General features: G+C 49.3%; 1 protein-coding gene across 1 annotated transcript; it reads left to right on the top strand.

Annotated features, from left to right (window-relative positions):
• Nucleotides 1–5,042: 5,042 nt before the first annotated feature.
• On the top strand, nucleotides 5,043–7,550 carry CDK5R2 (cyclin dependent kinase 5 regulatory subunit 2). Its single transcript, XM_082690432.1, has one exon. The coding sequence runs from the start codon at nucleotides 5,237–5,239 to the stop codon at nucleotides 6,347–6,349; it is 1,113 nt and encodes a 370-aa protein (XP_082546558.1). The 5' UTR covers nucleotides 5,043–5,236; the 3' UTR covers nucleotides 6,350–7,550.
• Nucleotides 7,551–15,979: the final 8,429 nt, after the last annotated feature.

Genomic DNA, 15,979 nt, shown 5'->3' with positions numbered 1-15,979 from the left:
CACCTCAGGGTACAGGGGTCTGTGCCCACAGAGTGGAAGGGAGACATAGGAGGACAAGGAAAGGGACCTGGAACGAGATGAAGACCCAGTCACAGGAGCAGTTTCCCTGCAGCCACCTGCCTAGTTGAGATGGAAACACTGATTCCAGCTCCAGCCCCCAGACAGGCTAAGAATATCCCAGAAAAGCAACAGCCACCACCCCCGCCCTTCTTGATCTGCTCCTACATCTGGAGTGCTATGCTGGGTACCCGCAGGGGCAGGGAGGAGACAGAGTGGGGGGTGATGTTTGTGGTGGGCACGAAAGGGAGGAGGGGCGAAAGGGCTTGGCGGGGGCAGGACAAAATGGACTAAGAAATAAAGCTCCTGAAGGGAGCTGGAAGGATTGGAAGGAGAAAGCTGGGCTCAGGTGGAGACCATGGAGGTGAAGGCAGGAGTGGGGGCACTGGGGAGAGAAGATCCAGGGGTAAGGATGAGGGGGGTTGACACTGCTAACCTGAAAGGGAGACCAAGGCTGTATTAAGGAAGGAGGCAGAGCCTACGGAAAGGAAAAGGAGCCCTCCAACCCCTAATCCAGCATCTCAGCATCATTCCGCCTCTCCCTGCCCCAGGGCACTTCTTCCTCAACTACCCCAGGGCACTTCTTCCTCAACTATGCTTTCCACTCCCTTCTCTGTTCTAAGAAACCTCCATTTGGCCTCCTCGGTTAAGTCCTTCTGGCAAGGAGCCTGCTTCAGTGGGAAGGATGGGAGAACGTGGGGCAGTATCTCTGCTTCTTCTGACCGTGGGCAGTATCTCCTTTGTCAGGTTCATCTCTTCTCTCTGCTCATCCCCCTTCCCCACTCCCCACTGTCTCCTGGGGAAGAGTTTTCCCTCCACTGCCTCTTGGGGCCTTGCTTCCCTCCACCCCAGCTCTTCTGTTCTAAGGTCTTTGGGAGAGGGAAGGAAGGGCGGGCAGGTGCATATCCCCCCCCCCCCTTTGCACACCTCAGGAGCTGAGACCCTGAGGTGGGGATCCTGGCTCAGAGAAGGGGTGCAAGCAGCAGGACCAAGCATTCAGATGTCCAGGCTGGGTCTCCACGCTGGCTGTTCTAAGAACCTTCCTTGTCATCAGCCTCTGTGTAGGGGTCCCTTGGGGACATAGGATGCAATGACTGTAGGTTGTGGAGCCTCCAGCCTTAATGTCTACTAGGGAGACCCTGGACCACCTTGGCATCCTGTCCTTTGTCTCCAAACTTTACAGGGGCCCCATTAAAGTCTGGAGGGACCTAGGGAGATTTGCATGACTGTGAGCCTGAGCAGGCTCCTTTTCCTCTCCCTGGCTAAACCGCAGAAGGACAGGCCTCAGGGATGCCATGCACAAACAAACCTGAGCCCATCAGGCAGAAACAGACTAGGGAGAACCAAACAGGGCTGGAGCTAGAAAATGAAACAAATTCATAGGATGGGTTTTATTTAGAGTCAGAATTGTAGAATTGGAAGAGGCTTTAAGAATCCTTTTTTTTTTTTTAAGTCCAATCTCCAAGATGTTATCTGATGTCTTTAATATTCATTGTCCAATAATAAAAGTAACATGTATAGAATCCCTACATCTTAATATGAAGAAAAGGAGGCCCAGAGAGCTGAAATGACTGGAACCCCTACCTCCTGCTTCCTAGACTATTGGCCTCTCAGAGAAGGAGATAAAAATAGCCAAAGGGCAGAGGAGTCTGAGCAGCATTACCTGGAGATGTTCCCTAAAAGATGGGGCTCATCTTCCCAGGATGGGTCAGTGAAGGGCTCATCTCTAAGGTGGAGTTGGTGGTAATCGTCAATGATAAGGCTGTGTTCCTACATAGGCTAATACCCTGATCCAAGCCTTCCAATTCTTGACCTACGCCTATAGTTCTTGCCTTAAAGGGCCTTCAGGAATAACCATCTATCTGGACAGGGCACTGTTCTAGGTAACCTACCAAGTGATGGAGACAGACAAGGAGCCTGGCCTCGGTGGGGTACGGGGAGATCTCAGCTAAGGGGAGGCTGATACAGCCAGCCCTGGCCCAGAGAAGCACACACATCCATGAGAAATGGACGGATGAGGGGTGCCTGGGTGGGTCAGTAGTTCAGCATCTGCTTTCGGCTCAGGTCATGATCTCAGGGTCCTGGTATCGAGCCCCACATCAGGCTCCCTACTCAGTGGGAAGCGGCTTCCCTCTCCCACTCCCCCTGCTTGTATTCCTCCCTGTTCTCAGTGTGACTCTCTGTGTGTCAAATAAATAAAATCTTAAAAAAAAAAAAAGAAAGAAATGGACGGATGAGAAGTGACTTACAGATCCTAATACAGATAATTGAATCAATCACAGAATATAGACATAAACATAACCCGACTGGAAAAGTACACCTGCAATGTGGTGGGGAGGCGCTGCCCTTCTGTAAAGCCTACCTTCTCCCTGGAGTCTTTCTTATTTCCCTTGGCCTCCAGCCTGTAGAAAAAGAATCCCCCTCTCCCCTCCACTAATGTTTGTGTTCTTTTTTAATAACAGAAATGTTGTTATTTTTTTTTATGGATCTGTTTTGACTATTTTGTCTGCTTCCTTTAAAAATTCCATCCATATTCATTTCGCACATCTTTGACTCAGGACTCAGCCCAGCCTGTGAACAAGTTGTCATACAGCAGCTGTTGTTGGGAAAAGAGATTAGAAAGACTGATGTCAGGAAGAGCACTGGGTCCCTTGCCATCAGTCCAAATAGGCTTCTTGGAGGAGGTGGATTTTCAAGAGTAGGATGGAAGGAGGCGAGGTAGTGGTTTGAGGAAGGGTACTGGCCCAGTGGTAGGAGCTCAGAGATTCAAGAAAGATAACCGAGGTAGAAGGGTGGAAAATGTGAACCAGAGAGAAGGTCTGACTTGGGACGAGATGAAGATTGAGAAGGGGAGTAAGACCTTTTAAGTCCTTGGTGGGGGCAGAACCTGTTTGGGGGATCCTGAAGCAGGAAAGAGAATTCTTTGTTCTGACCCAGGGAACACTAGAAGGTCACAACTGAGCCTGGAGTCGGGGTATCATGGTGGTCGCATCTGTGGGTGTTGTACAGATAGAAGATCTTATCCTACATGACACCAGTAATAGGCCTTACGTCAGTAAGGGACTCCTGGGACTAGAGCTGGGAGGACCCATGTGCCATTCAGACCCACAGGTTTCTGCTAGGGCAACTCAGTCTCTGTGCAACCTGTCCTTAACTACCGGTGAACCTACTGTTTCTTGGGTGTCAGATAAAGGCTGACTCAGAAGGCCTTGTAGGAGGAAGTAGGACCAATTACAGGAGCTGAAAAGAGGAAACCGTTTTTTGTTTTTGTTTTTGTTTTTTTGCAACTAGGGGGAGAAGGAGAGGTTGTATAGGTTAGGTCAGGCTTCAAGGAGGGGAGTAATGATCAGATCTCAAGGGACCAGGAGACACCTTGCTGAGAAGGGCACATTGGGTGCTGAGTCAGGAAGGAGGTACAAGTCTGCGTGTGTAGGGTGGTAAAGAGATAGGGAATCGAGACAACCAGACCATAAGCCTCCAGGAAGGTGTGAGTGAGCAGGGGCTGTGGGAGAGCTGAGAAAAGCAGGTGCCTCTGGTGGCAGCAGCTGCAGCCTAAGGGAATTCTGGAACAGCCTATATGGATGAAGCCACACCCACACATGCGCATACACACAGACTGACAGCAGTGGTCTCTGGAAGTCATTTTGGTGGTCTACGAAGAACACAGAAGTGACTCCAAGGATAATTCTGAGGGTTTTGCTGAATACATAGCCCAGGTTTCTCTCCCCATCATACCCACCTCCAAGGCCCACTTAAAAAGTTGGAAGAATTTCATGTTGGGGAGCTACAGGGAGCAAGCCTGGAGAAAGGTGGACACTGTCCTGTAAGGTTCGTAGAACAGCTCCAGAACCAGGTGGGCTCGGGACCTGCAGGTAAGGCCCAGAGGACAAAGGCCTTGTGGGTGCTGAGGGGGGAACAGAGAGAAATGGGCAGGACCCAGCCTAGTATCTTTTAGTGGGGGGTCCAGACAGTTGGGACCTGAATGGCAGGAAGAATTTAACAATGAAAGCTCACTTCAACCTGGACCAGGGTTAAGCTCGAGGTTGGGTCAACCCTCTTGGGCCTCCCTCTGCCCAGGAGGTCCTGCCTCCTCAGGAGACCAGGCTCTGTCTGAGCCTCAGGAGACCAACCCATCCAATTTCCAGCACTTCTCCAGGAACTAATCATTCATCACTCATCCAAGTGTGAGATCAGGGTGTGTTGGTGGGGAAGAAGAGCAGGAGAGGAGCCACCCAGGGACCAGAGACTATGGTGTCCCCCTACACACCGAGCTACAGAGAACCAGGTCAGCAAACGGCAGACTGGGGCATCTAGCTGAGGGTCTGACCGCCCCCAAAGCAAAGGCCCCCAAGGAGGGGACTTGTGATCTGCAGGTAGGTCCGCGCCCCACCGGGACCCCATCACAGGTAGAGCAAGAACACACCTACTGAACTCCCCCACAAGCCCATCATGGTGGCCTCATGGAAGGAAGGGAGGAGAGGAGAGCTAAGAGATTGTAATCCACCTGTGGCCATATTGGAGAAGCCCAGAGTAGTTCGACCCCGCAGGTCGTGGGGCGCCCTGGGGAAGCACTCACTGCCCACGCTGCCCCCAGCACATAACCAAAAAGGGGGAGAGGCTGTTCCCATCGCTTCTCTGCCACCGCCATCCAATACATCAAAACAAGCTGACCCAGGGCCTTAGGATTTGCGGGGGCGAGGGAGGGGCGATGTGAGGGGGAGTGGGAGCCGCCAGACCCCTTTCCCCAGCTCTGACCCTGAGGAGGCCCTTGGAACCAGGGCCACCTCCTCCCCCTTTCCCCTTTCTGGGGAAGGGAAAGGACCGTAGACAGAGGGTGGGGGGTAGGGCGGGACTTGAGATTGGTATGCGAGCTTCTATTGGCCAGAGGAGCTGCCGGTCAGAAGGGCAACTCGAGTGAGGATTGGCTGCGTGAGGCGGGGCGCGGCGCGGCTAAAGACGGGGTCCAAGGGGTGGGGCTGACGCTGCAGCTGGCGCAGCTCAGACTCCGAGCAACCGCCGCGGAGCAGCCAAGCAACCACCTTCCCCTGCCAGTTCCCGCGCCCGGGCCGGGGCTAGGCCCCCCACCGCCGGGTCTCCGGGGGCTGCAGCAGAGGCGGCGGCGACAGCGGCGCCGCCCGCGGTTCCCACCGGGGCCCGGGCGCCGGCCCCGCTCTGCAGGATGGGCACGGTGCTGTCTCTTTCCCCCGCCTCTTCGGCCAAGGGCCGGAGGCCCGGCGGGCTGCCCGAAGAGAAGAAGAAAGCGCCGCCCGCGGGGGACGAGGCTCTGGGGGGCTACGGGGCGCCGCCAGCAGGCAAGGGCGGCAAAGGCGAGAGCCGACTCAAGCGGCCGTCAGTGCTCATCTCCGCGCTTACCTGGAAGCGCCTGGTGGCCGCGTCCGCCAAGAAGAAGAAAGGCAGCAAGAAGGTGACGCCCAAGCCGGCGTCCACTGGCCCCGACCCCCTGGTCCAGCAACGCAACCGCGAGAACCTTCTCCGCAAGGGCCGGGACCCCCCAGACGGCGGCGGCGCCAACAAGCCACTGGCGGTGCCGGTGCCCACCGTGCCGGCGGCCGCCGCCACCTGCGAGCCGCCGTCGGGGGGCAGCGCGGCCGCCCCGCCGCCGGGTTCGGGCGGGGGAAAGCCGCCGCCGCCGCCACCCCCAGCCCCTCAAGCGGCGCCGCCGGTGCCTGGCGGCTCGCCGCGGCGGGTCATCGTGCAGGCGTCCACCGGCGAGCTGCTGCGCTGCCTGGGCGATTTCGTGTGCCGACGCTGCTACCGCCTCAAGGAGCTGAGCCCGGGCGAGCTGGTGGGCTGGTTCCGCGGAGTGGACCGCTCGCTGCTGCTGCAGGGCTGGCAAGACCAGGCCTTCATTACGCCCGCCAACCTGGTGTTCGTGTACCTGCTGTGCCGCGAGTCGCTGCGCGGGGATGAGCTGGCGTCGGCCGCCGAGCTGCAGGCCGCCTTCCTCACCTGCCTCTACCTCGCCTACTCCTACATGGGCAACGAGATCTCATACCCGCTCAAGCCCTTCCTCGTGGAGCCCGACAAGGAGCGCTTCTGGCAACGCTGCCTGCGCCTCATCCAGCGGCTCAGCCCCCAGATGCTGCGGCTCAACGCCGACCCCCACTTCTTCACGCAGGTCTTTCAAGACCTCAAGAACGAGGGCGAGGCCGCCGCGGGCGTCGGGGGTCCACCCAGCGGGGGGGCGCCCGCGGCCCCCGCCTCCTCCTCGGCCGCCAGGGACAGCTGCGCGACCGGAGCCAAGCACTGGACTATGAACCTGGACCGCTAGGGATTCCCAAGGGCCGCGCCCGCACCCCGCCCCAGCCCCTGACACGCACTCGGAGCCCCCGGGACCATCAAGCCGCCGCCGCTGTTACCGCCGCTCCGTGCCGTGGCCGGAGGAGGAGCCGCCCCTGTCCCGCAGGGGAAGGTGGAGGCCAGGACGCCAGAGGCCGCGGCTCTGGATTTGCTGGGCACAGGGTGGGGGTGGGGGATGAGCGCGGGAGGGGGACCCCCAACCTCACCCTTTCTGTCTGCCTGTGCCCCCATCTCTCCAATTCTACCTGGGTCTCCTCCTTCCCTTCCGTGTGTGTCTGTAAATCCATCTCCCTCGATTTTGACCGTTTGCTCGCCTCCTTCCTGTATCTTCATCTTTCCTCCTGTCTGCCTTCACATCTCCCTCTCTGCCTTTCCATTTTCCGTACCCTTGGTGTGTATTTCCGTCTCCAGCTTACCCCCTATCCGACTATCATTGCCCCCCTTTCCCCTTTCTCTTTCTGCACCCGTGTCCCCATCTCCCCTTCTCGTTCTCTTTTCCTTGCTTCTGACATGTGTCACCATCTTCCCTCCTGTCTGCTCACCCCCACCCCCCCGCCTATGTCAGCTTGCATTCCTTCCCCCTACTGAGCACCCCATATCCCCTTTCCCAGACCAAAGGGAATATCAATTCTTGATTTGGACTGACTTCGGTGCGGGGAGAAACTGCAGCCCCAGGAGCCCAGACAACAACCAGGATGGTCCTTCGCCCCACCCCCACCTCCTGTCCCTACCTTTTCCAACGTGTTGCATGCCGGGAGTTGGGGGGGGGGGGAGGGAGATGCCGGCTTCAGGAGGCCGAGGTTTGGGAGCAAAATCAACCTAGGAGGCCATCCCGGCGGCGACGGCGCCTCAGCGGAAGGGCGGGAGGAGACAGAAACTCTTCTTACTCTGGGGGAGGGGTACCCCTCTTCCGTATCTTTGGGTGTTTTGTTCCTCCCCTTTTAATTTATTTGGTTGTTTCCAGAGGGAGGGGGGAGGGTGGGTGTTGGGCCGGGAGCTGTCTGAGGTGCTGATTTGAGGCCGGACCGGAATCTTCCCGGGAAGGTACCAGGGACTGGGTTGGGCCTGGTGCCGTGTCCAAGGTGCCAATGATGCGGGCCGACGGCGCGGGCTGCACTGTCTGTCTGTCCGTCTGTCCCGGAGAGAACTATAAAGCGCTGGAAGCGCCTGCAGATGGTTTTGCGCCGGCCTTTCTTTGGGCCCCGGGAGGGAGGGAGTGGGATCAGGAGTGAAACAGTCACAGGGCAGGAGGACCCCCAAGGGTCTACTGGGGAGGATGGGTCCCTGAGAACTGCTACTCTTTCCGTATCCCGCCCTCACATTGGCTTCCATTTTACAGAGACTTTAGTAGCCAAAGGTTGAGGCCTGATGATAAAGCTGAATCCATCTTGTCTCACCTAACTCTTCATTAATGCCCAGGCCATTTAGGGATTGAATAATGAAGACAGCAAAAGTTATACCCTTTACAAAGTAGACCGTTGAGGTAGAACTAGCTAGTTACAGTAGCTGCTTTTCTCTTCCTCCATCTCTCCCTGCTATATATACTGTCTAGAGTCTAGTGAGGCCTGACCAAGTCTGTGCTCACCACTCTCAGGTGGGGCCTGACACACACACACTCAGCTCCACACCCCTCCTCCAATTCCCTTGGTTGTTTCAAGGCCATTTTATTCACCCGCCTACCCAGGATAGCCTTGGGAAGTCCAACCCTGCTTAAGGTTCAGGCCTGGCCCTTTATCCCCAGGGAGGCTAGGACACAGACAGCCTGGGAGACAGGTGCCTTTCTTAGGGTTTGAAAGAAGAGAACTAAGCTCTTTAGCCTGAGACTCCTGTCCCGATGCCTTCTTAGCCACGTGGCTAAGCGCCCCCATTCAGTTTCATTGGCCCATGAGGCCTGGCTCCAGCAGAGTGCTGGCGTCTCTGGCGTCCCTAGTTGCAGCCAGACCTCGAGGATGAGGAGTCAGAACCCCGCGAGGGGCGGGAGACTAGGTACTGGTTCGCTGTCCGTGGTGCTGACTGGCGCGCTGTGGGCAGGGTGGGGCTTGTAGGGGCAGGAGGAGTTGCAGGCTCAGCTTCAACTAGATTTTCCGAATAATTTGAAAGTAGGTTGTGATCTCTTCTGGTGGTGAATTACAGGAGTCTGGCCCGAGAACCCAAGAATACCGGCTTCCATTTGCCCTCCTAACAGGACAGACCGCGACTCTACCCCGATCTCGGCCCAGCGCCCTTGCACCCGGCCTGGAGCCGGAAATCCCGAGCCCAGATTTGTGAATCGAATTCCGGGGGGGAGGGAGGGAAGGAAGGGGAGAGTTGGCGGAAGGGAAGGCGGGAGCAGCCACCCATTGGCTGGAATTTGGCGCAGTCAGCGCGGTGCCGTCATCTTTCTGGGTTTGGGAGGAGGGAGGGAGGAGCACTTGGGTCACCCCGCGGCTGTCGCCATAGTAACCAGACTGAGCGGGCGGGGCCGCCTTTCCACTCTCCCCACTCTAGCGGAGGAAATAATCCTAGGCTGCCTTATTTGGAACTAGTTAACAAGACTCCTTTATTAGAACTTCTGCGTTAGAAGAGTCTAAGGTGGGTGGGAAAGAGAAACCAGAGAGCCTACCGAGACCCCCAAACGTCCTGCTCTTGGTGGGATCACTAGGTACTGCCCCTGAATCCATAGACACAATATCCTCCCTTTCCTACACACACACACACACACACACACACAAACTAAGAACCTGTGGTCTGGCACTTGGAGACTTAGAATGAGAAAAAAGTCTCAGTGCGTGGTGTCAAAATAAATCTCACTTTCCTTGCCATGCCCCAAAGCATGAACACTGCCACAATCCGATTAGGGGGTAAAGGACTGGAGAAGGATCAGCATGGAGGAGGAATACATGGAATAATTAGCCTGCTGGGTCAAACCTGTTCAGACTCCGGTTTTCTAAGGGAGGGGTGGTCACATGGAGAAAGGCTCAGTCTTCTCAGAAGGCAAGGTGAGAAAGGAGAAAGTGCAGAAACAGAGGAAGGTGCCTTCTCTTTACTGCCCAGAAGTGAACCTCAGGAAAGTGAGTCCAGGCTGAGGAGGGTAGTGGTGAAGAGGGCTCAGAGCTCTAGAAAGAGCCCAACCTGGGTGAGGGGTCGACTGAGGAAAGAATGGAGATGGAGAACAGGATACAGAAACCCAGCTGGAGCCATGACTCAGCACTTCCCCCTGGCAAAGGACTACTGGAGTGACTCTCCCAGCACTGGAGCAACAGAGAGGGGAGGGAAGCAGGAAAGCGAATGTGTGGTTAAACAGTGATCTGACAATTTGTTTCGTGGATACAACCAAAGACATACATTTTAACCCAGAAAGCAGGTACATATACATTTATACTGATGAAGGCTCCTTCAGACATAACATGTACACATCGCCACTGCCTACTTCTCTGCCCCTCTTCCTGGAGCAGAGGACATTCTGTCCGCAGAGCTATGCTTTCCTGTCCCTGGAATACCTTGGTATTTAATGGGAAAGGAGAATTAAAAAAAAAAAAAATCTCAGACTTGGGCGTGGGGGCGTTGGTTGTCATGGTAACTGCTTTGCCTGCCAGACAGAGTACCCAGCAAACAGTGCATCTGGCAATATCTAAGGGGACATCTATGGCCTCAGCCTATGGGGACTCTGCCTTAGGCCCCCAGATGCGCATCTCTGGAAGATTTTGACAACAGAGGCTGCCACAGCAACCCCTCTGGCCACGCCACCATGACCAAGACAGGTGACAGCTAGGTATGGAGGGCTGACTATCTTCATAGCTCCACTTTAAGTGGTGCTCCTGATTCCTTTATACATGGTTAAACAAAATTTGCTGTCAGTGACCCTAAGACAGCACATAAATGCGGGGTAGAAAAATTGTTTCAGTTCGGTGATGAAAAATTGGGTGCGAAATAGGGATAGTCTCAGGATTCATCACTTTAGTTGAACTTAGTTTAATACATTGTTGAGATTTGGACTCAGTCTCTCTGTTGCACTTACAGGCTGGGTGGCTAACTTTTACTCCAGCAACCCCCACCCCTATTTTTTTTTTTCTTTCCTCTATCTTAGGTTTAACCTCTTAGTGTCTGGATTAAAATTCCCCCAATCTAGCTTGAATTTTCAAGGGTTCCCCCCTCGCCTGTATTTTTCCCACTATTTCTTTAGTAGTTAGCTGCTCCTAATGTCTATTTCTATTTAGAGATATTGCCTACAGTAGTTATTCCCTTTTCTTAAAATTCCCCTACCCCATTTCTTTATACCCCATGGTCATAGTCCACTGTGATTGATATTTAGCTTCTAGTCCATAAATCATAAAATTAGTTTCTCTGTGTGCATTTTTATATATGACTACCTAAAAGGAAAGAGGGCTTATCATCCATTCCATTAATCTTTCAACATTTTACTCCTTTTTTTAAAAAAGATTTTATTTATTTATTTGACAGAGATCACAAGTAGGCAGAGAGGCAGGCAGAGAGAGAGGAGGAAGCAGGCTCCCCATTGAGCAGAGAGCCCGATGTGGGGCTCAATCCCAGAACCCTGGGATCATGACCTGAGCCGAAGGCAGAGTCCTTAATCCGCTGAGCCACCCAGGTGCCCCTCAACATTTTACTCCTTTAAAAAATTACATGTGATCTCAGAAAAACATAGAATATCAAGTAAAGCATAAGAAAGAAGAGTAATGATGGAGGGTTTGCCCTACCAGATACTTAAATGTATTATAGAACTAAGGTAGTTAACATATATGGCACTGACTTAGGAATAGACAACAGAATAGATATTACAAAGCTAAACTCTGGCATACATAGGAATTCAATATATGGTAAAGGCACCATTTCAAATCCATTAGGAAATATGGATTAGTCAGCACATGATTTTGTACAACTGGGTAGTCATTCATATGAAGAAAAAAGGTCAATTATTCCTCATTCTTTATCACCAAAATAAATTCCAGATTGTTGTTTTTCAATGTAAAGAAAAAAGCTATAAAATCCTTAGAAGAGGAGACAATTTCTTTCTTTCTTTCTTTCTTTCTTTCTTTCTTTCTTTCTTTCTTTCTTTTTTTTAAGATTTTATTTATTGATTCTAGAGAAAGAGAGCACAACTGGCAGGGGAGGAGGGCTGCCAGAGGGAGAATCAGGCTCCGCACTGAGCAAGGTGCCTGATGCTGGACTCGATCCCAGGACAGGACTCCATCCTAGGACTCTGGGATCATGACCCAAGCCAAAGACAGACGCTTAACTGACTGAGCCACCCAGGACCCCCAAAGAAAAGGAGACAGTTTAAAAATACCTACTAAAAATTTAGATTCATACCTTTGTATTCATGAATTCTGATTTCTAGTATTGACCTTGGAGAAATACTTGAATATGTGCACAAAAGATATGATAAAGATATTTTTATTGTGTTATTGTTTGGATAGAGATAAATTAGAATGACATAAATATTCACCAGTATGTTAGGGGTTAAATAAGGTTTGATACAGCCAAATTACTGAATACTATATTATTCAGTTAAAAAGAATGAATTAGACTAGATGTAGTGAGGAAAGATATACAAAACATATAGTATCATTGAAAGTTGCATAACAATATGTATAGTACAATATAATTTATGCAAAGCAAGACAAAACTAAACCTTAATTTGTGTGTGTGTATGTGTGTGTAATAGAAGTTGAGAAAGATATACATCACTCTTAATAAATGACTTCTGGAAGAACTGGGATTGATTTTGTCCAGAGGACATTCACCTTATCTGTGGCATTTAATTTTTATAATAAAAATGTGTTAGTATGTTGTTTGCATAATTAGAAAGTAGTAGTTAATATATGGTAATAGTCAAATATTAAATAAAAATATTTAGAGAAAACAAGAATTATTTGTTAGTATTATTAATAGTGCATCTTGGGTTGGGTGCTGAACATTTCTTTTGGCATAAACCTTGAAGGAAAAGATTGATTCATCTGATTCATCTCCATGAATCTGATTCATTGATTCATCTCCATTTCAGCTTTTGAATGTTGGAGAAATAGAGAAAGAGCAACCGCAAATAAAATTAAAAGACAAATGGCAAGCTGAGAGAACATATTTGCAGCAAAATTTATTTTCAGTAGAAAATTAATCGAAACTATGTAGATGTCATTCATGTCAAAAATGTAAGTAATTAATAAATGCATAGAAAGAGACTTCGCCATTGACCAGGAAATTCAAGTCAAAAGAGTAATGGGAGATTCCTTGTCTTATATTAACAAAGATTATAGAAATGGAAAATGCCAACCATAATAAGAACATGAGATGTGGAAGCCTGGGAAGCTCAGTTGGTTGAGTGACTGCTTCGGCTCAGGTCATGATCCTTGAGTCCTGGGACTTAGTCCCACACTGGGCTCCCTGCTCAGTGGGGAGTCTGCTTCTTCTTCTGACCCTCCCCACCTTGTACTCTCTCTCTCTCAAATAAATACATAAAAATCCTTTTTAAAAAAAGAGGAGATGTGCACTTTCTCATACTGGGAGATTATACACACACACACACACATATATATATGTATATATATGTATTAGTTCAGTCTTTTCGGAGAGCTGCTTGGCTAGGGATCAAAATGTGAAAGGCAGAGTGCCCTTTGACCCAGCTTCACATTTCCAGAAATTTGCCCTAAGATAATAAGTGGAAAAGGACATAAGGATGTTTATTGTAACATTGTCTATAATAATAAAAAAAATTGGATGTAACAGTAAGAGATTAAGTAAATTGCAATAAATCGATATTTGTTGGGATATTATGGGCCATTAAAAATGACACATCAATCTATATTTGTTGACATGAAAAATGACCACCATAAAGTGAAAATATCTGGTTAAAAACAATATAATATAGTTCTATTTGTGTAAGAGGGAGAGAGAGAGAGAGAAAGCTTTAAATTGCTGCCCTCTTCATGTCATTCAGATCTTGGCTTAATAGCCACCTCTTCTTGATGAATTCATCTCAGCCTGCCCCATAGTCACCTTCCCTCCTACCCCTGATTTATTTTCTTCACAGCATTTGTCCCCCCAATTATTTTTTGTTGCTTATTTATTTTGTATCCTCCCAATAAAATGTCTGTCTTGTTCACTGCTAGATTTTCTGTACCTAGCATAGTGCTGGGCACACAGTAGGGAGCCAATAGATCTGCACAGAATGATTCTGCGTGTGTGTGTCTGAATGTGTGCATGTGTGCAGCAATAGACACTTTTAAGATGTTTACTGAAATATTAGTGTTGCTCTCCCTAAGTGGTGGGATTTTTAAATGATCAGTTTTACTGTCTTCTTAGTATTTTTCTAAGTTTCCTAGTTTGTTTCAATGAATATTATTATGATTCCCTTAAAAAGGAAGGAAAATCATGAAGGAAGAAAAAGAGGAATAGAGAAATAAGGGAGGGAAGGAGGGAGGGTAGGAGGAAGGAGGGAAGGAAGGTAGGGAGGAGGGAGGAAAGGATGGAGGATGGAAGGAAGGGAAAAAGTGAGGCTGGGCAGTGGCTGAGCAGCCCTACCCCCACCTCTCTCACACATCTCCAGAGTCTCTTCACTCCCTTCCCTCTCCTCAAACTCTTTCCAAATCCTGAGAATTTAAGAATGTCCTATGCTGGACAAGTAAAATTAGGTACCTATCTAGCACTGTGGGCACACAGGCAGCCCATTTGGTGAATGAACACACACAGAGCATGGATACGCATACACACTCTTAACAAGGATCCCTCGAAGGCTCTTTAAAGAACACTCCTCTATCTTTGGCATAAATGCCATAGAAGACCCATTATCCCTTATTCAAATAATGAACTTAGGGGAAATTTTTCTCTTCACATGAACTTATTCACATCCTTTCTTTAAACAATGAAAACTAACACAGGGCCTGGCATTAAGTCAGGTCTCAATAAATGTGAAATAGTGACAGTTTCCATGTTTGTCTCTGGTTGTCAGCAAGTAGACAAGTATACTTTCACTCTTTAATCTATTTTGGAATTTATTTCTATATGTGGCTAGAAGTAGAGTTATGAACTGTGTTTTCTCAAATGAATAATGAGTTATGCCAACCTTTGAACAGTTTTCTTTTCCCTATAGTGAATGCGAGCTTTATCTTTTATGAAATTCCCACATGTACATGGGTCTGTTTCAAAGCTCTACTCAGTTCTGTTGATCTACCTAGCTATTCTATGCCAAACCACATCTTTAATAACTGCAGCTTTGCTGTATGCTCATTATTCTTGTGCTAAAATTGTCCAGGCTGTTCTTAAGCATAGTCCAGAAGAACTTTAGAACCAAGCCTGTCAGGGACTGTATTACTCTTGGAGACCAACTTGGACAGATTTAGCATTTTGCAATATTGAGTCATTCTATCCAGGAACAGGCTAAGTGTTCCTTTCATTCAGGTCTTCTTTTATATTCCTTAGTGGAGCTTAGTCGTTTTCCTCATTTAGATGTTTCCACGTTTTTCATTAGGTTTTTTAGGAACATATCTTTTATTGCTGTTGTAAATCTAGTATTCCCAATGACTTCCCTTATTTTCATAGAGTTATAGGATAACCATATGTTTTTGTATGTTAATCTTATATGTTACTGGATATATAAGTTTCATTAGTTTCATGTTCATTTGGATCTGTTGGCAGCCATACCATCTGCAAACAAGGACATTTTAATATCTTCCTTTCCAAGATTTGCATACAAAATATATCTTTTCTTGTCTTATTGCATTGACTAGGACCTTTAGCAGAATGTCCAGCAGTGGCAGGGGTAAGGTTAGAAGGGGTAAAACAGATTTATTTGCCTTGTTCTTGACTTAGGGGAATATTTCTCATATTTCACCAACTGCTTTTTTATTGTCTTTTAAAACTGAACATTCCATTTTGTGTATATTGCTATATAGTAAGTCATCTCAAATAATTTTTTGGAAGTTGACAAAGCCTTAATCAAAATAATTATTCAAATTGCCTGTTCTGAGGCATTTGTCTACTTGCTGACAACCAGAGACAAACATGGAAACTGTCACTATTTCACATTTATTGAGACCAACATGGTCCTGGGCATGTGCAGTTTGACAACGAAGGATGGAGTGGCTGAATTTTTTCCTTTGCTACTCCTCCTTCCCCACTCTCTCCTAACATGTAAAGGCAGTGTGATGTGATGCACAGAATAAAATTCTGCGAATCAGAGGTTTGAGTCCCTATTTGATCATTAATTTAAGTTATTCAACCTCTCTGACTTTGGTTTTCTCATCTATCAGATGGAAACAAGGATTTCAGATGTGTTGTGGCTCAACAGGCCTGACAATATTATTGTTGTTGGGGTAACAGCCATTGCTATGGTAATCAGCATTATTAATAAACATTGACAGAGGGAATAAGGGACCAAGACACAGTCCAGATTGGAGCCCAGGGCTGTTCTGACCAGCTCTGCTGGCTCCTGAGGCAGTGGGGAGCTCTGGAGACCTGAACCTCCCATGAGCTATCCATGACCTTGGTGACATGTGTTTACTCCTTGCTGCAGGCAAGGTTCCAGTGGGACCCACGTGCATCTCTATAGAATGCCAGCCAAGGGACTTGCTTCAGCTTCTGGTATGTAGACATTTATGCCAACCAG

This window comes from Mustela nivalis (genome assembly GCF_964662115.1).
Source record: "Mustela nivalis genome assembly, chromosome: 11".
Classification (NCBI taxonomy): Eukaryota; Metazoa; Chordata; class Mammalia; order Carnivora; family Mustelidae; genus Mustela; species Mustela nivalis.
The sequence above is the reverse complement of the archived record's forward strand: the minus strand, read 5'-3'. Positions and strand labels throughout refer to the sequence as shown.

Excerpts from the sequence above, each read along its gene's own strand:
- CDK5R2 (XM_082690432.1), top strand. The coding sequence starts at position 5,237 with ATGGGCACGGTGCTGTCTCTTTCCCCCGCCTCTTCGGCCAAGGGCCGG.